General features: G+C 38.9%; 1 protein-coding gene across 7 annotated transcripts in view; it reads right to left on the bottom strand.

Annotated features, from left to right (window-relative positions):
* The window catches only part of rerea (arginine-glutamic acid dipeptide (RE) repeats a), a 685,623-nt gene that overhangs the window by 384,708 nt on the left and 275,892 nt on the right, over positions 1-25,023 (bottom strand). For 5 of the 7 annotated variants that reach the window (XM_048561799.2, XM_048561804.2, XM_048561801.2 and 2 more), the window contains 4 exons: positions 22,468-22,573; positions 17,272-17,316; positions 11,489-11,585; positions 11,272-11,376 (listed from right to left, as the gene is read on the bottom strand). In XM_048561799.2, coding sequence (XP_048417756.1) covers positions 11,272-11,376; positions 11,489-11,585; positions 17,272-17,316; positions 22,468-22,573 — 353 coding nt within the window. The remainder of the gene's footprint in view (positions 1-11,271; positions 11,377-11,488; positions 11,586-17,271; positions 17,317-22,467; positions 22,574-25,023) is intronic. The other 2 variants (XM_048561803.2, XM_048561805.2) reach the window with 1 other exon arrangement.

The raw sequence follows: 25,023 nt of genomic DNA, 5'->3' as shown, positions 1-25,023 counted from the left end.
TAAGATACCCACGCTTGCCATGATTTGCAATTTTAAATTTCTGCTAGCGCATGCACACTTTTTTCAAACAGCCATCCTCTCTCCATGAAACCAGACAGGAGGTTTTGGCAGGCAATTTCACTCTATTACAACTTAGACCTTTTCTTGTTTAATCCGATTTGCACATATTGAGTAGTATTCAGTAGAAACCAGCTTTTTTTTTCCCTGTCTCTAGTCCAAAGATATTATAACAAGCTTTCGAGCGCCATATAGTTCATGTTTGGCAGAGATTAACTAATTCAGCATGGGGCACAGTCAGTTCATAAAATTTCTTGATCTCATGATGGACCCATTATAACCTAAGTTAACCATAATCTATTGATACATATTTTTCACCATATAAAAAAATAAAAACACTGGGAAACTGAGATATGAGCCTTGATGAAATGTTTGCGCTTTAATTTGTAGCTTGAAATGAATAGCATCATTAGGAAAGTTTCAATAAAACAGAACTTAGATTTTGTCTTAATTTCACAATAAAGGCAGAAACAATATGTACTAGAGTGGAATTAAAACTCACTTGCAAAGGAGAATAGCAAGATCTAATGAAGGAAACCGGAAGAACGGCGGATGTTGTAAATCACAAATAAGAACAGAAATTGCTGAAAAGCTCATCAGCTTTGACAGCATCTGTGCAGAGAAATCAGAGTTAACATTTCAGGTCGAGTGACCCTTCAGAACTGCTTAATGAAGGACCTAGCTCAGGTAGAAAAGTTGGCAATTTGAGCTTGAAAAATCTGCCAATGAGAACGCACGCATGTAACTCTACAACTCCCGTTTCACTAATTTGGTATGCCTTTTGCTTCAGTACCATTTATCGCTGTTTTCAGTTGTTTTTTTTCCCATGCACTAGTCTTTGATCATGCAGTCTAGCGAGGGATTTTTCCAATAACTCACTCTGTTGAAATTGGAGATCTTGGAGATGAACAACTGTTGTATACAATTACACAACAGTTCTCCAAACTCTAAATAATTTGTTGAGTAAACTTTGAGGGCATTCCTAAGAGCCATGAAATTGTGTCGGTTAAATACAAGGCCATTTTTGCTATGAAGTAGTCCATGTAACAATGTTTAAATCAATTATAAGTGACAGTTGTGTTTTGGTCTATGCCATGCATTTGCAAACTCACGCAATTGCTATGCTAACTTGTTATGTTTTTATATTAAGTTTTATTTAATTAATAATGGAGCCACATGCGTTACCTCAAAAACAAAAGAAAATTCATCCTGTTCTCATTTTCCATTCCGGGAAACCATTAACCTTTATAGCTTTCAGATGTCAGCCCTATGCTGACATATTAAAGGGATTGGATAAATTACAGATGCAAGAATAAAGTACAAAACGTAGACAGAGTCAAAAGGAAAGATTTTGGCAAATCCTGGAAAGGCACAAAATGTATGTAAATTTGAAGAAGCAATCTTAATCAAGTATCCAAACATAAGTGCCAAAACTATAGAAAAGAAAAAAACAAGTCGTCACTTATCAAAGCCTAATGATGCCTCAACGTACCTAGATTTCAAGAAATTCACCAGTGCTTTGTAAACATTTTACTCACAGGCAATTCAGTCAAAGAAAAAATTGCTGGACAAGCCAACCTGAGGATTTCTAATGTCTAGCTGTGAAGATGATTCAACACCTCAACAGATAAATGGCACCTCCTACAATGTACACTCCCTCAGCACTTGACTGACATGCCACCTCCGCTGTACGCTTGAAATCAGGAATAGCATTTAAACCATTAAATTTACTATGTAAGTATGTTGAGCAAAACAACCACTTGACCAAGATATTTAAGCAAGTGGAGAAATTAAAGTTAGGTCAATGTGTAGCAGGAACATTAGCCTGTCTTATCATTTGCTCACAAATGGAATTTCAACCGCTTTATACTGCTGAAACCTAAAAACTATTTTAAAACCACATTACAAACGACAATGCTCTTTGGAGGTACTTTTTAAAATAAAGTCAACAAAAGAGCACGCTAGGAAAGGCACAATAGTAAAACATGCACGCTATGTCATGATATGAGCTCAAACCAATGAGAAGGACATCAAGCTTAAGCGTATCTGAAATCTTCTGAACTATTCTTCTACTTGTGGTAATATGAAATTAAAGCCACTTTAGTATTGCTGAAAGTCTGGATTTCCAACACTATCATATAAAACAGGTAGCTCTTTTTTAAAAAATTATTCTTTCATGGAATGCAAATATCATCAGTTAAGACCTGTTGCCCATCCCTAGTTGCTCTTGATGAGTGGCCTGCGAGAGCAGTTAAAAGGTAAGGTAACAAGTCTTGGCAATTTGACAATCAACTCTATTACTGTGGACTTGGAAACATCTAGATCAGACCACCATTTGTAGGGGTGGCAGGCATTTACTGCCTGTGCCTAGTTGTCACTGAGAAGGTGGCAGGGAGCTGCATTGTTGAACCACTGCAATCTGTTTACAATGACATTAAGAAGAAAATTCCATGATTTTGACCCAGTGTCAGGATGGTGAATGGCTTGGAGGGGAACTTGCAGGTGCTGGGTGTTCCCATAAGCGTGCTGCCCAAGTCCTTCTAGATGGAAGTGTCATAGGTTCGTAAGGTGTTGTGAGGAGCCTTAGTGAATTTCTGCAGTACTTCTTGTGAATGATACTCAATGTTGGAGGTTTGGATGGAGCACCAATCAAGTAGACTGCTTTGTCCTGGATGTTGTCAGGCTTCGAGTAGTTTTGGAACTCACTCACCCAAGCAAGTGGGGAGTATTCCATCAAGCTCATGGTTGTCAATCGGCCTATCAAGTCTGTAATGGCTCCCAAAGAGTTATCCGGCAATAGCTATACTCCAACTAATCTACGAAGCCGTCCGAATTCATCACTTTTAAAAACATATCCAGCTCTCTTTTGAAACCTTCTGTGGAATCCGTCTCCACCACTTTTCTACACAGTGCATTTCAAATCCTAACAACTCTGAATAAAGATGTTTCTTATCTCATGTCTAGGCCTCTTGTAGCCACTGTATTGAAATGGCAAATCCAGTTCAGTTTCTGGTTAATGTAAACTCCAGGATGATAATCTGAATATTGAAGGATGGTGGTTAGAATGTCTCTTATTGGAGATGGATGTTGCCTGGCTTTTATGTGGTGTGAATGTTACTTGCTACTTTTCAGCTCAAGCCACTATATCGACAAGTCTTTTTCGATTTGAAAATGGACTGCTTCAGTATGAGATGGCATGAATGATACTGAATATTTTTGAATCTTCAGCAAATATCCCTGCCTTTGACCCTATGATGTCAGGAAGGTCATTGATAAAACAGCTGAAGATGTCTGGGGCTACGACACCCAGAGGAACTCCTGCAGACATGACTTGAAGACAAGATTACTAACAACCACTCTCTTATATGCCAGGTATAACTACAATCAGAGAGCTCCCCAAGTTCCCAGTTTTGGTAAGCTCCTTGATGCTACACACTGTCAAATGCAGCCTTGATTTCAAGGGCAGTCACTCTCATCTCATATGGTGGCAAATTTCCTTCCCTAAAGGCATTAATGAACCACACAATTCATAGCACCACTGATGGTTACAATAATTGATGTTAGTTAAGCAGTCAACATCAGCAAGACTAACTCTTGATACCAGATGTATTAGTTCAATTTAAATTCCATCATATGCATGGTGGGATTTGAAACAATATTCCACAGTGATAGCCTAAGCCTCTAAACTACTAGTCCAAGTCTGCACCAAATCTAATCACAGAATCACATTTCACAAATAGGCTCATTTGCATTTCATCGGTATTGTGAATCTTGCTCACTGTGGTACAGATGAATGAAGTGCTGATGTTGGGGCCACAGAAGTCATGACCTGCTTCAGGCAGGTAGCCTCTCAAGCTGGCTGCACCACTGCTAGCAAAGGCATTTGGTTGCAACTGGTCCTGGTTGCCACAGGCCTCCTTTTTTTTTGGATTCAGAGTGAACTACATTATCCATGGGTGCACAATGTTTATTTATAATAGTCCAACTGGATAGACATGCTCACTTATTCCCCTTCCTCCAATCCTTTCTCTCACTGTACCAGGATGATTCATAGATGCCAATGCATCTAAAGAATTAATGCTGATTCCATTAACCAAATTTTAGTGTGTGCCCCATTACTGTAATGCAGGCACCGTGTTTTCAAAACTGGTATCATTTATACCTTGTATGAAGTCATTGCAAAATTTGTCAACACAAAATGCAAGTGGTCATTGACAAACAACTGGTGCTTCCAACATTAAATTAATTAACAATTTCCACAACATAAATAAAAAAAAAAGAACTTCTGACTTTGGTACAAAATCACTTATCTATTGAAAATCAAAACTAAAACAAAACAAGCCAGCAGAAAAGATTCTGCCAAAGTTTGTGAAATTCAAAAACATTTTATGATTTGTGAACAATGATTTTTTTTTAAATTCAGCACGGCTGCAGGTGGCATTAAGTTTTTGATTGTCTTTTTTGCATTGGAATGATGCTGGGAGTGGTGGCAGAAAATGAATTTACAACATGATCTCACAAATATCAATGAGATGAACAGGCAGGTGACTTGTTTTGGAGAAGTAGTTTAGGAGATAATTGATGGCCAAGATACTGTGATAACTCGACTGCTCTTCTTTGAAAACTGTGACGGGGTCTTCTAATTCATCCATCTGAAGATGGCACCTCTCTCAGTGCATCATTACTGCACAGGAATACTGGCTTAAATTATGAGCTCACATTTTTCCCCCCCTTGTTTGTAAGGATATGAACATTGCTAACAAGGCCAGCATTTCTGAACTGAGGTTTGAATCCTCAAGCTTTTTGGGTGAGTTTGCAATTACTCATTGACATCTATCACAAATAATAGTTAAATAATTCCAAATCTTTGATGAAAACTGCTATCTAAAATATGCTATCAGTGTATTGATTTATTAATGTTAAAATTGCCTTGTGTCGATGCAGCTTTAATCTGGCTCACCAATATCTTTTAGTGAAGGAAATCTGCCATCCTCGCTGGGGTCAGGATGACACGTGGTCTAGCCAGCAACACACTCATCCTGTGAATGAATTTTAAAACAGAAGTACTGTACAGCTTTGGGTTACTTCTTACTTTGGTTAGACCCTCTGCATGTGACTCTTATATCTATCACGTTATTCTAGCCATTTGGATTTTCTCCAGCACCACTTTACTTTCAATTTTTGTAATTATCTCTGTCTCAACTAATCAGATTAAAGGTCATCTCTTCACTTGTTATTGAGCTATTAAGACGTCATTCACACCATCTGACACTTTTGGTCACCTGTAGAGACTTATTATTCAGCCTGTCGACACTCCATTCACACCACCAGTATGATCTTTTGATCTCTCTGCCTGTAAATTCTGTGCCCATGTGCTTCCCTCTCATTTCACCTGATGAAGAAGCAGTGCTGCTGAAAGCATGCGATTTCAAATAAACCTGTCGGACTGTAACCTGGTGTCATGTGACTTCTGACCATGTCCACCCCAGTCCAACATCAGTACCTCCGCATTAAGTGTGGCAAAAGGTAAGAGGTGGTTTTTCGCAAGCATCAGTGCTGCTCACACCATGTTATAAAATGTTTCAGAAGTCCTGGAGAAGGTGTGAAGATTTACATGAATGACATCAGAAATGTAGGGTATACGCATCAGAAAAGTTCTGACAGGCTGGATTATATCTCTCTCGAAAAAGACTGAATAATGGAGGTTTCTAAAATTATGAAAAGTCTTGATCGAATGCACACGGCTCGAATGTTCCCTCTTGTGAGGAAGTGCATACCTAGAGACCAATGATACAAAATAGTCATCAAGAAATTCAACTGGGAATTCAGAAGGAACACTTCCACCCAAAGAATGCTAAAAATGTGGAACTTGTTACCAGAAGTTATAGCTGAAGCTAATAGTATTGTAGTATTTAAGGGGCTGCCATACAAGCAAACAAGGGAAAATAGATGACAAGCCTGACAGCATTAAATAATAAGAGAGAGGAGTTTTGAGTGAAGGAGTAAGTGGCATTGATAGATCGTGCCAAATTGTCCATTTCTGTCCCATATATCCTATACATTTCTATGTGACTGATTTGGTATGGATAATTGCTGAACCAATGCATTATTTAATGAAAAGGAAGGAACGGGAATAAACATTCAATTGAAAGATGTAGAAGAGAAATGTAGGGGCTCAAATATGTAACTCTGAAGTACAACTGTGTTTACATCACAAAAGCTGGTCTAGATCTTGTCAACAGGGGTACACTGTACAAAAGTAAATATGCTAAGTTTATTCAATTAGTCACGACACGTTGCAAGTACTAAATGCAGCTCTGGACAGAAACTATTGTATATTTCGAACGTAATTTGGATATAGAGCACAATTAAGGAAGGGCGGCATGTCTTGGACTGAATTAGCATATGGACAGAATAACCATTAGGCGCCAAACTGCCAAATCCTTTGCTATAAAGATCTCTCACTCTGTGGCTTTTATAGTATTTGGCAGCTTATCCACAAAATTAAAACTGCTGTGGTTTATTTATGCACTTCATTCTAATAATCATCAAAACAGTGCGATTCCAATCAGCTAAAACAACTAGGAAGTGAAAGAATTCGAGTTGTGATTGATTTACAGCTCTGAGAAGTCCGGCTTGTTGTGCTTGTGCGTGTGTCCATGGTAATTCTTTGATGAGCAACTCTTCTGTCAGAATATTCTTCTGAAGATCCACATCACCAGACTACAGCTAACAGAGAAATTGGATAGTGTGACTCCAGTGCTGTGCTGTACCATGAAAGCAAATTTTCATTTTTTAGGAGGGGCAACTAAGGTTGGCTAAGGAGAAGTATATGGAGAGGGGTGCAGTTTATGTGGTTAAAGGCAAAGCTATCAACAATGCTCCTCAGACTCATCCTTCTGTACAAACAGTTCAGAAGGAGACTGCTAGCAGTTATAAGGATGATGAGGGCAAAGTCAAGAATTGACTGAAACATTGATCTTATGTGTAATTCAAAGAAAATGAACTGAAAAACACACTACAGTGCAAACTTCCCCTACATTAAAATGTTTGAGAAATACTACCATGAAAGGTTTATTGTTTCTTTCTCCTTCATACTTGTGGCTCAATGGAGATTTCAGGGTTGGCCAAAAACAAGCTGCAGATATGGTCAAAAGATGCAACCACAACATACAACATGAAGGACACTAATTTTTCTTCTGCCCAAGATGAAATTCTACTTTCACTGTAGTCCATGGGGCAAAACAGTTGACAATAGACTGACTCAAAGATGCATTTGTCAAAAGAAGTGGTTAAAACACGTGCAGGCCATTCACAGTGGTTAATTAAAATCAGTGTTTTGGGGTCAGTTACACTTACACTGCCATGAGCTATTTTGGAACACTTCAGATATGGCATATTGAGCAAACTTGATCTACAAGAAAAAGTCTGAAAGATTCAAGTAACCACAAGAGGTAAAACCTTTTTAAACTGTTTTAGCCACAAGAGTTACGAATGATCCAATTTCTCTGCTAGCTGTAGTCTGATGATGTGGATCTCCAGAAGAATATTCTGACAGAAGAGTTGCTCATCAAAGAATTACCATGGATACCAGCGAGACACCAAAGGTTTGAAACGAAGACAGAGAATGTGGTCAAAATATTCTTCTGAACAGAGTCAATGAACTTTTCATGGAATATTTACAGCATATAAAGCCAAAACATGAAATCACTTGGAATTATCACATGGAAAAATTATTTTAGATTATAATTGTACTGTGTAGGCAATGCTGTCCAGAGGCTATTCAGCACACTGGTACCAGTATAATAATGGACATTAACACTGTCAACTAATGAAGTTTGATGATGCTACATCCTTTATCATGGTTAGCACTGCTGCTTCACAGCGTCATGGACCCAAGTTCGATTCCACCCATGGGTGACTGTCTGTGTAGAGCTTGCACGTTTTCCTGGGGTGCTCCAGTTTCCTCCCACAGTCCAAAGATGTGCAGTGTTGGTGGATTGGCCATATTAATTGCCCGTAGCGTGCCAGGACATTTAGGTTAGGTGGGTTAGACATGGAAAGTGCGGGAGTAGGGGAATGGGTCTGGGTGGGATCCTCTTCAAAGAGCAAAGAAAATTACAGCACACGAACAGGCCCTTCAGCCCTCCAAGCCTGCGCCAATCCAGATCCTCTATCTAAACCCATCACCTATTTTCCAAGGATCTGTATCACTCTGCTCCCTGCCCATTCATGTATCTATCCAGATACATCTTAAGTGATGCTATCATGCCTGCCTCTACCACCTCCGCTGGCAACGCGTTCTCGGCACCCACTACGCTCTGCACAAAAAAACTTTCCCCCGCTCACCTTGAAATCGTGACCCCCTAGTAATTGAGTCCCCCACTCTGGGGAGAGAAAAAAGCTTCTTGCTATCCACCCTGTCTTTACCTCTCATGATTTGGTAGACCTCAATCAGGCCCACCTCCCCGCCGCCCCAACTTCCGTCTTTCTAACGTAAATAATGCTAATCTACTCAACCTCTTTTCATAGATAGTGCCCTCCATACCAGGCAACATCCTGGTGAACGTCCTCTATATCCTCTCCAAAGTACCCACATGCTTTTGGTAATGTGGCGACCAGAATTATACAGAGTACTCCAAATGTAGTCCAACCAAAGTCCTGTACAACTGTAACATGACCTGCCAACTCTTGTACTCAATAACCCGTTTGATTGATGAAAGCATGTCGTACGCCTTCTTGACCACTTATCCATCTGCGTTGCCACCTTCAGGGAACAATGGACCTGAACACCCAGATGTCTCTGAACATCATTTTTCCCCAGGACATTTCCATTTACTGTATAGTTTGCTCGTAAATTAGATCTTCCAAAATGCATTTGACCGGATTGAACGCCATCTGCCATTTATGTGCCCAGCTCTCCAATCTATCTATATTCTATATCTCTGACAGTCCACTTCATTAACTGCTACTCCACCAATCTTCGTGTCATCTGCAAACTTGTTCATCAGACCACCTATACCTTCCTCCAAATCATTTACATATATCACAAACAAGTGGTCCTAGCACAGATCCCTGTGGAACACCACTGGTCACAGGTCTCCAATTTGAGAAATTCCCTTCCACCAATAGTCTCTGACTCCTGTTGCCCAGCCAGTTTCTTAATCCATCTAGCTTGCACACCTGGATCCCACGTAACTTCACTTTCTCCATCAGCCTGCCACGGAGAACGTTATCGAACGCCTTACTGAATGTCTATATATGACATCTATAGCCCTTCCCTTATCTATCAACTTTGTCACTTCCTTAAAGAATTCTATCAAATTGGTATGACATGGCCTTCCCCGTGCAAAACCATGCCACCTGTCACTAATAAGCCCATTTCCTTCCCAATGTAAATAGATCCTATCCCTCAGTATCTTCTCCAGCAGCTTCCCCACCACCGGCGTCAGGTTTACTGGTCTGTAATTATCTGGATTATCCTTGCTAACCTTCTTAAACAAGGGGACAACATTAGCAATTCTCCAGTCCTCCGGGACCTCACCCATGATCAAGGATGCTGCAAAGGTATCTGTTAAGGCCCCAGCTATTTCCTCTCTCACTTCCCTCAAAACCTGGGATAGATCCCTTCCAGACCCGGTGACTCATCCACCCTAATGCCTTTTAGAATACCCAACTTAAGCCCCCTCCTTATGCTGACTTGACCTAGAGTAATCGAACATCTATCTCTAACCTCAACATACATCATGTCCCTCTCCTCAGTGAATATTGACGCAAGTACTCATTAAGAATCTCACTCATTTTCTGACTCCTCGCATAACTTCCCTCCTTTGTCCTTGAGTGCGCCAGTCCTTTCTCTAGTTATCCTCTTGCTCCTTATGTATGAATAAAAGGCTTTGGGATTTTCCTTAACCCTGTTTGCTGAATGATCCCTTTTAGCTCTCTTAATTCCTCGTTTCAGATTGGTCCTGTTTTCCCGATATTCTTCCAAAGCTTCCTCTGTTTTCAGTCACTTAGACCTTATGTATGCTTCTTTTTTCCTCTTTGCTAGTCTCACAATTTCATCTGTCATCCATGGCTCCCTAATCTTGCCCATTTTATCCCTCATTTTCACAGGGACATGTATGTCTTGCACTCTAATCAACCTCTCTTTAAAAACCTCTCACATATCAAACATGGATTTACCCTCAAACAGCTGTTCCCAATCCACATTCTGCAGCTCCTGCTGCATTTTGCTCCAGTTGGCCTTCACCCAATTCAGCACTGTTCCTTTGGGACCACTCTCATCTTTGTCCATCAGTATTCGAAAACTTACAGAATTGTGATCACTGTTCCCAAAGTAATCCCCTACTGAAACTTCAACCACCAGGCTGGGCTCATTCCCCAACAGCAGGTCCAGTATGGCGGAGGGGCAGTGTGAACTTGTTGGATCGAATAGCCTGTTTCCACACTGTAGGGACTCTATAATATACTTTGGATATAATATTACTTGCTCTCACTGCCAGTGATCTGTTAACAATATGACTGTAGTAGTATGTGACAGCTCAAAATGGCCATTACTTAATATATAACGTGGAATACTGAAGTTTACGCCCAACATCAGGCTTCATTGACAACTCAGCAGTTAACATGAAGGAGATGACAAAATTCCACAGGAAGAACAAGCTTTGTTAGACAGTGTATCAAATGAAACTTCCAAACCACTTTTAATAGTGTCAAATATACATATAAAGCATTCACACACAGAATTACGGCATTCTGGTGGCTTCCACGTTTCTGCACTGCTATGAGAAGATGCAAAATGGAAGCCCACATATTACAAAGGGAACAATCACTCTTAGGTTTCTCCTGCCCATCAGTCTGAAACAGTTTTGGTTGAGTCCCAGAATGAAATCCCTTTTTGTGATCAGTGTGGAACACGGGTGGAAGAAAAGACAGGGTGCAGTATCTTGAGAAGAAGCTAACTGCAAAACTTATCGCTTGTAATAAAACATGGTGCTGAGCTGGAGTGTTTTACATGTAAATTTTAAAGTATCAATACTGTTCACTGGTGTGAGCCATTTTTTATACTAACTGGGATATATTATTTTAAACGCTAACCTTACCTTCAATTAGTTTGGTTTGAAAGGGGGCAGTGGCATCTCGAACATTTGATTAAATAATATTACGAGTAGTTGTACATAATATTTGTCAAAATAACCTTATTACCCTTACCTTGTCTCTGGGTTATAGCCTAGTATATAAAAAAATTGGTCCGGTCGTGGCTTAAACTCTCTGGCAGCAAATATGTCAGAAAAATGTATAATATTGCATTTCCCTCTGCAAGGAAAAAAAAGCATTGATGTTACCACAAAATATTTGAAAACCAATTCACATTTCAATCTTTGTAGTTTTATTCAAACAAACCATCACATTAATCTCTCAAACTTGCCTGAGTGCTGCTGCATGGTAGGTGTCTACATAATCCGAAATGAAGAGTTCCCGACTCCTAATTACTGGGTCTGTGATCACAAGCTCACGGCCAGAATCTACAGGAAATGTAATTATTATGTCCATGAATGATTTCCACTTATTTATTTTGAATATTCAGATGGCGGATAAATGTTAAAAATGCTAATATGAGAAAAAACAATATAACTATCTAAGTTGAAGGTTTGTGACAATTTTATGACAGATGGAAGTAATTTGAAAATAAAGAACTTCAACAAAGAAGAACACAAGAACAAAGTCCAATCAGAAGTGATTGTGACGTGGTAGCTTTAAGCCTGAATGAAACCTGTGCTAGAATTCTTCCAGCAATAATATTGTACTATACCTGCCCCTTATAAATGCCCATTTACAATCTTATGTGGCAATTTTGTCACATTTTTTCCCTAATGTTCATTAACTCTACTCTTTTTGCTCTGAGTAGCTCACAAATACAACTGATTCTGAGCAAATTTAATCCTTTACTGAACCTCAATTTTCCATACCTATTTGATTGAAAAAGACAAAATTATCCAATCATACTTTGAAGTTAAGCAACCATAATTATGTTAAATTTGCATTTAAAACGTTCAACATGGTGCCAAAATATATTATCTTGAAGGATTAAAAACTCTTCTCATCAAATATTCCCTTGGTATTAATGTTCAATTTCAAAAATATAATTTACAAGATCATCCTATGGTCACGACAAAATGTATCCAACCTTTACTTTTAAAAAACAGCGACATTCCCAGCAAATATTTCACACTTCCCAATCTCACTTTCCATTCCCTCAATATTGTCCTTGAAATTAATCAATTGGAGGCAAATAACGTTGCCCTCTATGAGAATCTTAGCCAAGGCTGATCTTCATTCAGGGTCAGCTCTTGCAGTCCGTATTTAAACTGGCCTCCATTTATACCGTTAAAGTAAAACGTTAACAACTTGAGAGGCACAACTTCTTCTTTATGTGTACATCTCACCATGTGAAGTTGAGTTCTAAAAATTTTATTCCCACAATATGGGAAGTACAATTAATGGTATGCAGAACAAAGTGGTGACAGTAGCAAATCCAGCCACATCTAGTATCTAAATTAGGCCAGTCACAAAACCTACTTGAGACAATTGCTGTACTTCAAGCTAAGACTGTACCCCAAACCTAATTGGCATAACAGGTTGATAAACATGATAAAGAAGGAGAGTTACTACAGCAAGTATATAACTCCTTTCCAACCCAGTATTTAAGAAGTGCAAGAAATGTTGAATTCACCACTGTATCTAATAATTTAGAATGAACTATAGCAGGAGAGAGAAGTGAAAATCAGGGAAAATCTGTGCAATGGTGACTGTAATATGTTTGATGATGACAAATGAAAAGGACATAAAGCATGATAAAAGATCAGTATGCAAGACTGGAGAATGAAAGTTCTGATAAGTTCACGTAATTGATCCTGAAAAAATGGTCAATACAGGCAAAAAATAATAATGAACAGGAACAGAAAACATTTAAAATGATATTCAAGAGTCCAGAAAAGTAACGAGTCAAAATGGTCAATGAAGATTTAAGGAAGAAATTGAGTGTAAGGATAAATAATGATATGAGAAGATGAAGTGAAATCATGAAATAAAATTATCAAAAAACACGCAATACATGATGCAAAATTGGTCAACAGACAGTGAAGATTATTATTTCAGAGTACAACGGGATCTTGATCAGGCGGGGCAATGGGTTGAGGAGTGGCAGATGGAGTTTAATTTAGATAAATGTGAGGTGTTGCATTTTCATCAGGCAAACCTGGGGAGGACTTGCACAGTTAATGTTTCGGCCTTGGGGACTGCTGCCAAACAAAGAGATCTAGAGGTGCGGGTTTATAGTTCCTTGAAGGTGGAGTTGCAGGTAAATGGGGATGACAGAGGCATTTGATATTCTTGCATTCATTGGTCAGTGCATTGCATATAGGAGCTTGGACATCATGTTGCAGCTGTACAGGATATTGGAGAGGCCACTTTTAGAATATTGCCTTCAATTCTGGTCTCCCTGCTATAGGAAACATGTTGTGAAACTTTAAAGGGGCACAGAAAAGATTTAGATTAGATTACCTACAGAGCGGAAACAGGCCCTTCGGCCCAACAAGTCCACACCGCCCCTTGAAGCATCCCACCCAGACCCATCCCCCCATAACCCACACACCCCTGAACACTATGGGAAATTTGGCATGGCCAATCCACGTAGTCAGCACACCTTTCGAATGTGGGAGGAAACCGAAGCACCCGGAGGAAACCCACGCAGACACGGGGAGAATGTGCAAACACAGACAGTTGCCCGATGTTGGAATCGAACCCGGGTCCCTGTGAGGCTGCAGTGCTAACCACTGAGCCACCGTGCCACCCATTTACAAGGATATTGCTGGGATTGGGGGAGTTTGAGCTGCAGGGGGAAGCCAAATATACTGGGGCTTATTTCTTTCGAGTGTTGGAGGCTGAGGGGTGGCCTTCTGATTTTATAAACCCCTATGAGGGGCATAGTTAGGGTAAATAGACAAGGTCTTTTTCCAAAGGTAGGGTGAGACCAAAACCAGAGGGCATGGGCTTAAGGTAAGAAGGGAAAGATTTAGGAGGGACCTGATGGTGGTGCATATGGAACGAGCTGCCAGAAGTGGCGGCGGCAGTGGGTACAATGACAACATTTAAAGGGCATCTGGATGGCTATATGAATAGGAAGGATTTACAGGGATATGGGCTAAATGCTGGCAAGTGGGACTAGATCAGTTTAGGATATCTGGTTGGCATAGATGAGTTGGAGAAAAGGGTGTGTTTTCATGCTGTATAAATCTATGAGAATAACTGATTTGTTATAGTGGCTGCATTAATACGTGCTGAAAATATTTTTAATGAAGTTGAGATGGAGAAAAGGCCCACTCAGGGACAGGCAGAATAAAGACGCAAGTTGTGATAACAAAATGACTGAAATTTAAAACAATTATTTTGCTTCAGTGCATTCCAGGGAGACAAATCAGGTGAGCATAGCATTACAGGATGATATTAGAAGTGATATAACCTTATTTTAGAATAAAAAGATGAGAAATATTCATTAAAATAATTAAATTCACACCAGATAAAATGTCCTAGGCTGATGGAAATACGTCCACACATTTTAAAAGAATTTTGAGAAATGACATCAGAGGCACAAATAGTTCATTTGAAAAAGCAGAGCCAGAAAACTGATTGACATTTAGCGTCACAACTCTATATAAAAGATGATAACTTGGACAGACGGTCTGTAGACTGGTCAGCTTAACTTCAGAGATAAAAGAGAAAAAAAAACAGGTAAAGAGTAACCATTCAGGGTAGCAGTTGGTTAAAATGGGGGTGTCACAAGAGTCACTTCTGGCACGACGATTATTCATGTGTCATATTAACAATTTGAACTTGTGGAATGAAAACCATAATTTCCAAATTCGTGGATTTCAACAATTGAAGAGTGGGGTCATTACTGAACTTGCAAAATGGGCACATAATTGGAAAATAAATTTCAGAGAAATATAAGGTCTCACAAATTGGTAAGAAATACAAGGATGTCACATGACTTGGAAAATAAGTTATGAGAGACTGAAGATCAAAGGGATCTGGGAGAAAAGATTCCACATATCACACAAAGTAGGTCACCAAGGCCATAAAAAAACAAACCAAGTTCCAGAGTTTATTTCCAGAAGTATTGAACTGGAAAAGAGAAAAGTTATGCTAAACTCATGTTGAACTTTGATTGGACTGAAGGAAAGAGGCGCACTGGAGAGGTTGAAAATAATGAACTCTGCCTTTTTAAAGAGAATAGGTGATTGGTGGGATGACCTGAAACATTAAATTTATGAGAAGTTTTGCTACAGCATTTGCAGGGAATAATAGAACCTATGGTCAACAATCTAGAATAACCAACAAGAAATCAAATAGAACATTCAAAAAGGAAGCTCTTCATGTATACACCCACCGGGTGGGGGGGGGGGGGGGTGGTGCGCGGGTGGGGTGTGTGTGTGTGCGCGCGCGCGCGTGAGAGAGAGAGAGAGAGAGAGAGAAGAGGGAGAGAGAGGGACGAATGTGGCACTTGCTTTCAAAATGACAGACTGAGGCAAATAATACAAACGCATTTAAAATGAGACTAAATAAGCTAATGAGATAAAATGGAACTTAGGTTTTTGCTGATGAAGAAAGATAGAAGGAAGCTTGAGTGGAACATAAATGCTCACAGGAAACTGTTGTGTGGGGGATTCCAAATCTATGTTTAATTGAAGAGTTTACAATGTATCCCCACCCAACCTAGTCTTAAACATCTGTATTCATAAATGCAATGCTCACTAGGGTTTTCTTTCAAAGCTCCTGATTTTTCAAATTTATTGAAGTTACTTTGAAAACATTTTGCTGCTACCAGCATTATGATTTCCAAAAAGGACAACAGACCTCTTTCGGTTGGTGACACTGGTGATGAACTCAACTGCTTCTCATGAAATACTGAGAACTATAGGTGGGCATGGAGTACCAAGTTTTAACTACCTGCTTTGTAAATAAGAATTATGATATCACAATTACAGGTTTATCTGATAGAAACTGATGTGTATTCAGAGGAGGTATTAAGTCCTTCAGATATAGGAGGATAAATAATAGATCCCAAGATATTAAATGGTCTGCAAAAATGACAATGGATCCCACCAAACATGCCAAGTGTCCAAGTTGACTGTTGAGAGCAGACCCCACTAATTTATGCTTTAAAGCAAAATTCTCTGCAACCTAACTTCAAACTATTAATAATGGTTACTTTATACTTTCTAAATTTCATTTTCAGGAGATATCTGATTAATACCGTCAACACGAGTTTCTTTTTGTATACAGCATAACACTTAAACCCTTGCTACCCATGCTAATCAGAAATAGTTAATTTCAGCCATAATACACTACAGGTGTGAAATTATTTTCTATAGATTGACATTACCCAGATTTCCACTGCACCACTTAAGCAAGATGCTTTTTCATTCATTCATACATCATATTTCACACTACAATTAACAAAATTAAAGTGTAGACATTTAGTGAATAATTTACCATTGCTGATCTAAGGACAAAATATCCAAATCTACAAGATCCTATTTGTTATTTGGGGCCTTTATATCTCACATTGATAAAGAAAGCATAAATATATTTATCTTTAGGCATGGCATTTTTCATTTCTCTATTGAAGTCTCTTCCAAATAAAATGGTACAATGGTACATCCACCATGGATAAATTTCTCAAGACCCAGCCTTTCAAGAGATTTTCTTCCTGAAGTGTGCAATTTGCCCTCTATCTCGGAGTAAAATAATTTTTGATCAAGCAAACCAGGTTCCCAAGCTTTTGTGGAAAATTTTTTTAAAACATTTTAAAATTCATTTTCAAAAGTTATTGAAGAAAGTAACAGGGTTAAACAGCTTGGAGTATATATCATTAATGCTACAAATCAAAATTCAAAATATTTAAGCAGAAGGCAATATGTTTTCCTGAATGCTTAGTAAGTAAAGGAATTGCTTAATGCTATATAAAATACAATTTACAATCTGTGTTGAGTCAGTGGATCATAATTAAATTCGAGAATAAGCTTCAACATCTTAGGGTAATGTGAGGTGCTGGAGGAGAGTCACTCCCAGTGTGGACTTTGGATGAGTTCAGATGTGATGTCCTACACAATCATACTGCCAGTTGACAAATCACCTGTCTAAACTCACCTGAAGAATGGCCAAGTGGATGAAATACCCGAGGGCTGTGAGTACCTGTAGAAATGCAGCCCCGTAAGAGTAAGGAAAGAAGAGCAAACATTTATAGGGACAAAACTTTAAAAAGTGATAATAAAGGAAGGTCTGTTAAAATAGAGTACTTACCCATTCGCAAATCCTATCTGCCTAAATTTTAAACCTTTGAACCATAGAAATTAATTGAAGGGCTAAGATTTCAGGTTTCTGCCAAAATTTTCATCAAAGCAGACACCCTCTGCTGATTGTAGGAGGCCCTTATGAAACATGGTCACAAACTGCCATTTATCATTAAGAAGGTTATTCACAGGCCAAATAGAAGAATGCTTCTCTGTCTTTAAAAACACTCAGCCAAGTTTTGTATCATTCACAATAAAATACATCAAAAACTAACATAACTAATCAGATACTACATAAACCAACTTTGCTAAACCATATAATTTATGCAAAGTCAGCCAGATCTCAAAGATCACATTGGTTTGTCTTGCAACCCAAGATAATGCTAGACAGCATAATTTTACATGTGATCCCATCAAAAAAATCAAGTGTGTTTCATGGAATAGGGATATTTTTTTAAAAATCAACTTTTTCAAAAATATTCCATCAAAAGGCATATTTAAGATATTCCAAAATAGAACTAGATGAATTAAAAAATTTTAAAACCGTTAATTAACAAGCTATCCTATATTTAATGATATCTTTAAGTGAAGTTTAATTTCCACATGAATTAAAGTTTAAAATTAACTTGTTGCAATTTCTCCCTATATCCATAAGTTGAGAGCTTTCATTTCTTTTCGAGATGATGCACTTGAGTTCTTCAGTAAAAACACTTCATCAAAGACAAAAACCTTAAATGAAGCACACACACACACCACTGGCCATTATTCTAACACTTGTCATGCCCAAGACACAAAATATAATCAGCCCTTCAGCAGATATAAATTTTGAAACTTCAGAATGTAATGCTTTCAAACATGAATGGCATGCCACAAAGTCACTGATTCACAGGAACATACCACAGTTTATTTAATAAAAGGTTCAGGTGCTAATACTGCAGTTTGGAATTTTTGAACACAATTTTTTAAAAATGCCCTCACTTCCAAATTGCACGAGACAGTAGGATGCTATAGAATCCTCCTTAATTCATATGTTCCAACAAATTGGTATCAAAATGTTTTTCAACATTTAACAGAACAGTACAAACCTTATGTTTTAGCAGAAATAACTTTTGTAGGCTGGGAAAGAAAATTGAACGCTGATATAGGTACAGGGTGTAAAATGTGATTCAAGTAGGTTTTATATCGCCATCTAGCCTTTCAAAGATGAGAAAATGTTCAAACATTTATTAAATAAACAGATTAAATCTATTATTTCAAGACCATTAATTAAGAAAACCAAGCAATAACATTCACCAAATTCCATTCTCAGATGAACATGATGACCTAAATCATTCGGCTCTAGAAAAAATTATGTCTAAGACGCACAGCTATTTGTGGTCAGATTTTGTTTGAAGTAAAGCTCAAGTTGTGCATAACCAAAATCATTGATGCTTCTGAGTAGCACCTGGGTACATCATTGAAATATGACATGATATTTTCTGTAAGAAAACTTTTATCACTATACTCTGCATAGAATATTAGATCTACTGTTTCCAATTAAAAAGTGTTCTGCTAGCGTTCAGTATCTTTGCAAAGGATGTTTTCCACCAGTGCCAAACCTCAAACACAGTCATGAAAATGATTAGGGATCACAGTTCTCCTTCCTGGAGAATCAAACTCAGTACTTTTTATAGGATGATTACTTGACCTTGGAATTGAAACATAATAGAAAATGCTGATAAGACAAGCCAATCCCATCTTGTTTATACACTATTATATTTATATTTTCATGAAGTTTTTACTAGCAAGCTTAATTTGGATCTTGATTCCCATCAATACAATGATACTGTAATGTTTTCATTTGAAATTTTTCCATATCTACAAGAGTAACCAAAACTAGCTGTGTCCATTGATACGATCTTGGCAATTGTTCAGTTTCAGTGGTTCATTCCAGGGACTATGGACAAGTCATTTTAATTTAGGAAAGGCATCTCAGCCATTTCAGCAAAGATACATGGCAACTAATGGCACCCAAGTCTGAAAGATGAGATTAGGTAGTGGGTGGAAAGAAAATGTTAGACCAAAGGACATAACCTTTCAAAAGAAAACAGAATCATAAAGAGGCTCCAAATTTTCCATGGGACACTTTGGCAACGACAAGAGCAGAAACATCAGGCGTGGGGTTAGAACAAAACATTAGAAGAATCTTTTCAGTTCCACTTGAGGATCTATTGCCTCCTTCGGGTAATGTAAAAGTATGTTGGGAAAGAATTTCACTGATCCTCATGCTTCCAGCAGATTCTCAACAGCATCACAGTTCAGAATAACTGTTATCTCCCTGTGCTGGAATTTCTCTGAAATTCAATCCCACGTACTCACTACAGTTGACACTGGGAGTAAAGGGTCAATGAATTTATCCCACAATCTATCATTATGATTCTGATGGCTTATAAATATCTTTGTGAAAATACTGTTAGGACCATAAGATGAACTGGCAACTTCAGTGAGAAAACTAAACAAGACAAAGAGCCAGAACATAATTCAATAAAGAAGCTGCGCAAAATATAAAGCTGTAATTCTGATAACTAATGTTCCAAAGTGAAATGCAGAGGTTGAAAGAAAATTTTGAATGCCCAATACTTTTCAATATCTTCTTCAAACAAAACAGCATGAATATATTTGATGTAAGGTTGAGAACTGAAGGTAAAGAATGTGTGAATTTTTTTTGAAAAAAGCTAAAAAGTAAAAGGCAATGAGTATGGATGGAACGTTTGGAACAGATGGCATGTCTAACACCCAAGGTTCTCTCTCTTCAAGATAACAGGCAACTTATAAAAAAGAATTAGGTTCTACACATGCATGTGGCAGCAGGCTCACCGAAAAATAGTCATTATCCACTGTTTGCTGCAGTGACATGGAGACTAGCTGCAGTAATTTGTCAACATCCAGGTCAATGACACAGAATACGTTAACTAGAGAAAAGCATGATGCATCAATTACATCTTTGTGGAGATGAAATCTCATCTTTACCAGGCAATCTTAAAACTGAGACGCAAACCAGGTAAAGCCATAAAACAGGTCCACTTGCCTGTCAAATAAGATAATCAACACACAGCAGACACTGCTAAGCAATCCCAAAATACAAAAGATTGGATTCAAGCTCTGTAGGCCTTTCACATTGAGTTGTGAACAATTAATAATTAATATGGTGAAGGTGCTACGACTAGCTCCATCCTCAATGATGAGGGTGCCCAGGATGTTAGCGCAAAAGACAAGGCTGAAGCAATTGTGACCGGCTTCAGCCAGAACTGCTGAGTGGATAATCAGTTTCAGTTGCTTCCTCAGGGCCAGAGTCTCTCAGATACCAGCCTACAGCTAATTTGATTCACCTTACGTGATATCAAGAACAGCTGAAGACACTGGATATTACAACTGTTTTAGAACCTGACCAGATTCCAGAAATAGTACTGAAACCTCACGTTCCACAACTAGCTGCAACCCTAGCCAAGTTGTGCCAGTCCAGCTACAGCACTAGCCACTAGCCATCAATGATAATCTTAAATAGAAATCTAATGCAAATCTAACCATCTTTCCCTGGACATTCATAGAACAGTACAGCACAGAACAGGCCCTTCAGCCTATGATGTCGGCACAACATCGTGGGCTGAAGGGCCTGTTCTGTGCTGTACTTTTCTATGTTCTATATTCTATGACCATTGGTGAATCCTACCGTAATCAATATTCTGGGGTTACAACAGAACTAGACTAACCGTATAAATATTGAGGCCATAGAAGCAAAACAGAGGTTACAAGTTCTGTAGTAAGCAACTCACTTCCTATCTTCCATAGGACTCTCCACTATTTAATAGACACAAATCAACACTGTGATGGAGTGCTCCCCAGATACCTGGGCAAATACAGATCGAACAACACTCCAAGCTCATGACAAATGAGGCTGCTTGTCAGCAAACACCCACCATTAACATATCATCACAGCAGTGTGCACCATCTGCAGCAACTCACCAAGGCTCCTTGACAGCACTTTCAAAACCCACAGCCTCTATCACCTAGAAAGAGCAAGATAGCAAGTGCATGGGAACACCACCACTTGCAAGTGATAGAATCATAGAAACTTTACAGTGCAGAAAGAAGCCATTTGGCGCATCAAGTCTGCATCAACCCTCCCACCTAGAACCAGCCCCTTACCCTATCCCCGCATTTACCGTGGTTAATCCATCTGGCCTGCACTTTGGGCAGTCAGAGAATAGCTGAGCACCTGTTGGAAACCCACGCAGACACTGAGGGAATGTGCAAAGTCCATACAGGCAGTCACTCAAAGCTGGAATCAAATCCACATCCTGGCCCTGTGAGGCCACCAAGCAGATAGTGGAATTTGAATTCAATAAAAACCTGGAATTAAGATGGCCTCAAATCCATTGCTAATTGTCAGAAAAACCAATCTGGCTCACTAATTTCCTGGGCTGGCCTAAATGTGTCTCAAGACCCATAGTAATATGGTTGATTCTTAACTGCCTTCTGGGCAATTAGGAATGGGTCATAAATGCAATGCTATTATCCCATGAATGAACAAAATATAATCTACAAAGAATTCTACTATATTGACTAATTACAGATCCAGTTTAGCATTTTGTTACTAACTATAGGTTTTGAAAAGACACTTTTCAGGCTTGTGGGAAAGCAATATCCAAGCACAGAAACTCTTGGTATCCATCGTTCTTTAAGTCTCAAAGGGAGCTATGGTTGGCCCAGCCAATTAGGAGGAAATAAAAGTCTGTATTTTTTATTATGAATATCATTCGGTGGGTCTTGCCATTAACTACATCCAAACTGATCCATCATAGACCCCCTATTCCCCACTCCAAAAAGTAGTAAATTTGCTGTTCATACAGCCTCACTGATAACGCACAGTGCCTTAGACAGCAAGGTACAGTAGAATCACTATCATTTGTGAAAGTCTAAGGGCCCTCTTTAGGCATGGAAGGTAGTCAAGGAAAGATAATGGGAGAGAAAAAAAACTTACTTCATAAAATTTTATTCATGGCAAACTACTCACCATTCTCGTTGTGTCGATCCTGAACCAGATGCTGGTAGACCGAATCTGGTACCTCTGACTGACGATAGTACCACTTGACATTCATTAACAGGTGGTCCCGTTTGCTCTGAAATGTTAAATATCAGCAGATTAAGTAAATAAAATTATAACTCCACAACAAGTATCATTCTTCACTTTCTGTGAACAAAATGGTCTTACAGAACAGAAACAGATCCCACACTCCAACAGATCTGCACTGACAAGACATCCCAATCTGACCTAGCCACATTTGTCAGCATTTGGCCTTTATCCCTCTTCATCCTTCTTAATCCTTCTTATTCATATACCCATCCGGATGCCTTTTAAATGATGTAATCATACCTGCCTCCACCACTTCCTCTGGCACCACCCTCTATCAAAGGGTTACGCTCCCAGGTCCTTAATAAATCTCACCCCTTTCACTTCAAACCTGTGCCATCTAGTTTTGGACTCTCCACTCAAGGAAAAAGACATTGGATACGGTGAATAGCCACGCCCCTCGTGATGTTATAAACCTCTATAAGGTCACCACTCAGCTTCCACGGAAAAAAGCTCCAGTCTGTTCAGCCTCTTCCTATAACTCAAGACCTCCAGCCCTGGCCACATCCTTGTGAATCTTTTCTGCTTCCTCTCAAGTTTAACAACAGCCTCTCATTAGAAGGGTGATTAGAACTGTAAACAGTATTCTAAAAGTGGTCGCATCCATGTCCTTTACAAACCAATAAATACCAAACTCAATAAGGAATTGGCCAAAAGGAATATTCAAGTTATTACTTAAACATTTTTGATGAAGTCAATCTACCAAAAGCAGCAGTGATGATCAAATGGCTGCAAATCATATTACAACCTCCATGTCATCAATAATGATTGATTAGAGAAACAGACTGAATGGTACAGCCTTATAAATAGATGGTGATGGTATAAGTAAATCATAAATCTAACTGCGATGGATCAGTTCTAAACAAGTAAAAGGTAAGTTCACTATAGTCCCAGAGGACCACTGGGCTGCTTTCCCATTACAGAGAGACGGCCGGTGGTGGTTTAGCCTGAGGGTCACCACAACTCAGATGAGGGAAAGATTGATCGGGACAATCCTTTATGGTGACCTCAGCCAGTGTGGGAAGTGAACCCACTGGCATCCCCCTACGTCACATGCAGAGTATCCAGCCAATTTAACTAACCAACCCACATTACAGTTCTGCAAATATCTCAATTTAGAAAATTGAGTTTAGAAGCAAACTTAATTGACATCCTGGGAAGAGTTCAGGGCAGTTCTTAAAACCAGTTACTTCAGCAGAAGGGATTAGTTTGTAAAGTTCCAAAACACAGATTTTGGTTAGAAATCTTACATGGTGTGTTTTTGTTTTAGATTTGGATTTTTCTTTTGTTTTTAACCCAAAACTCAAGTTAGGCATTGGAGAAACAACTGCTTGAACAAGCAGTAATTGAAGTTGAGTTGTCAACAGTTTGAAGCGGCAAGGTAAGCTGATGTAGCTTTTGCTTGCAACAAGCAGTTGATTGCACTGTGAGTTAGCAACCATAACTTAACCACAAAGACATTTTTGCCTGTAAACAACTGTGTAATTGGTTCTCAGGTAAATGAACAACTTGAGACCAGAACAAGTTAGAGTTACAACATTTAAAAGACATTCGGACAGATACACGAACAGAAACAGTCTAGAGGGACACGGACAAAACACAAACAAGTGGGACGAGTTTAGATTAGGACATTTAGTCAACATGACAAGTTAAACCAAAGCGTCTGTTTCCATGCTGCATGGCTCTGAGTTTATCTTTCCTGCAACAGCCATTGTAAGCTGTGACATTTAACTGATAGGTCAGAGATTTTCATAAGAGAGCCAGCCGCCTTGCATCTCGAACCAACCATTCAGAAACATCTGGAAACATCCAGAGAAAAACGAATAAAGCATTGTGTTGGTCATCAGAAGAATCTTGAGCAGCATGTCAGCAAAAGTACCTGGGAAGACAGACAACTGAACTGTCTTTCCAGATTTTTGGCCTCCACTCAACCTATTTTGCTCTGTCTGTCCACCTGTGTACGTAAGGAGGAGTTCATAAGAGAATTAAGAGTTTTAATTAGTGGCATTATGTGCCAACCATTTATGATTGCTTACCTGTAGTTAGTGTTTAATTAGTTTTACTAAATAGTGATTCCTAATCAGTACAGAAATCTGTGTTTTCTCTCCATAGATGCTGCCTGACCTCTTGAGTTTGTCCAGAAATTTCTGTTTTCATTTCTTACAAAAACTTGGCCCATGCTTTCTTCCAATCTGGGTCTGAAAGTCAGATAAATTGGGGACCTCTGCATACTTTAAACATCCCTAACTTTTGTGACAACTCCAGAAATACTGGAATTTGACCTCCTGTGCACTACCCCACCAAGTCAGAAGAATCTGCAGATTTTTAAAACAATGTTTAGGCTTTTAGATTGATGAAAGGTTCTTGCTGACAGACTTGGATAGAACTTACCTAATTTTCTCCATCACTTATGACAGAGAAATTGCAATTGGAGTAAGA

This window comes from Stegostoma tigrinum, chromosome 28 (genome assembly GCF_030684315.1).
Source record: "Stegostoma tigrinum isolate sSteTig4 chromosome 28, sSteTig4.hap1, whole genome shotgun sequence".
NCBI classification, from domain to species: domain Eukaryota; kingdom Metazoa; phylum Chordata; class Chondrichthyes; order Orectolobiformes; family Stegostomatidae; genus Stegostoma; species Stegostoma tigrinum.
Note: the sequence above shows the minus strand (reverse complement) of the source record. Positions and strands in the feature narration are given on the sequence as shown.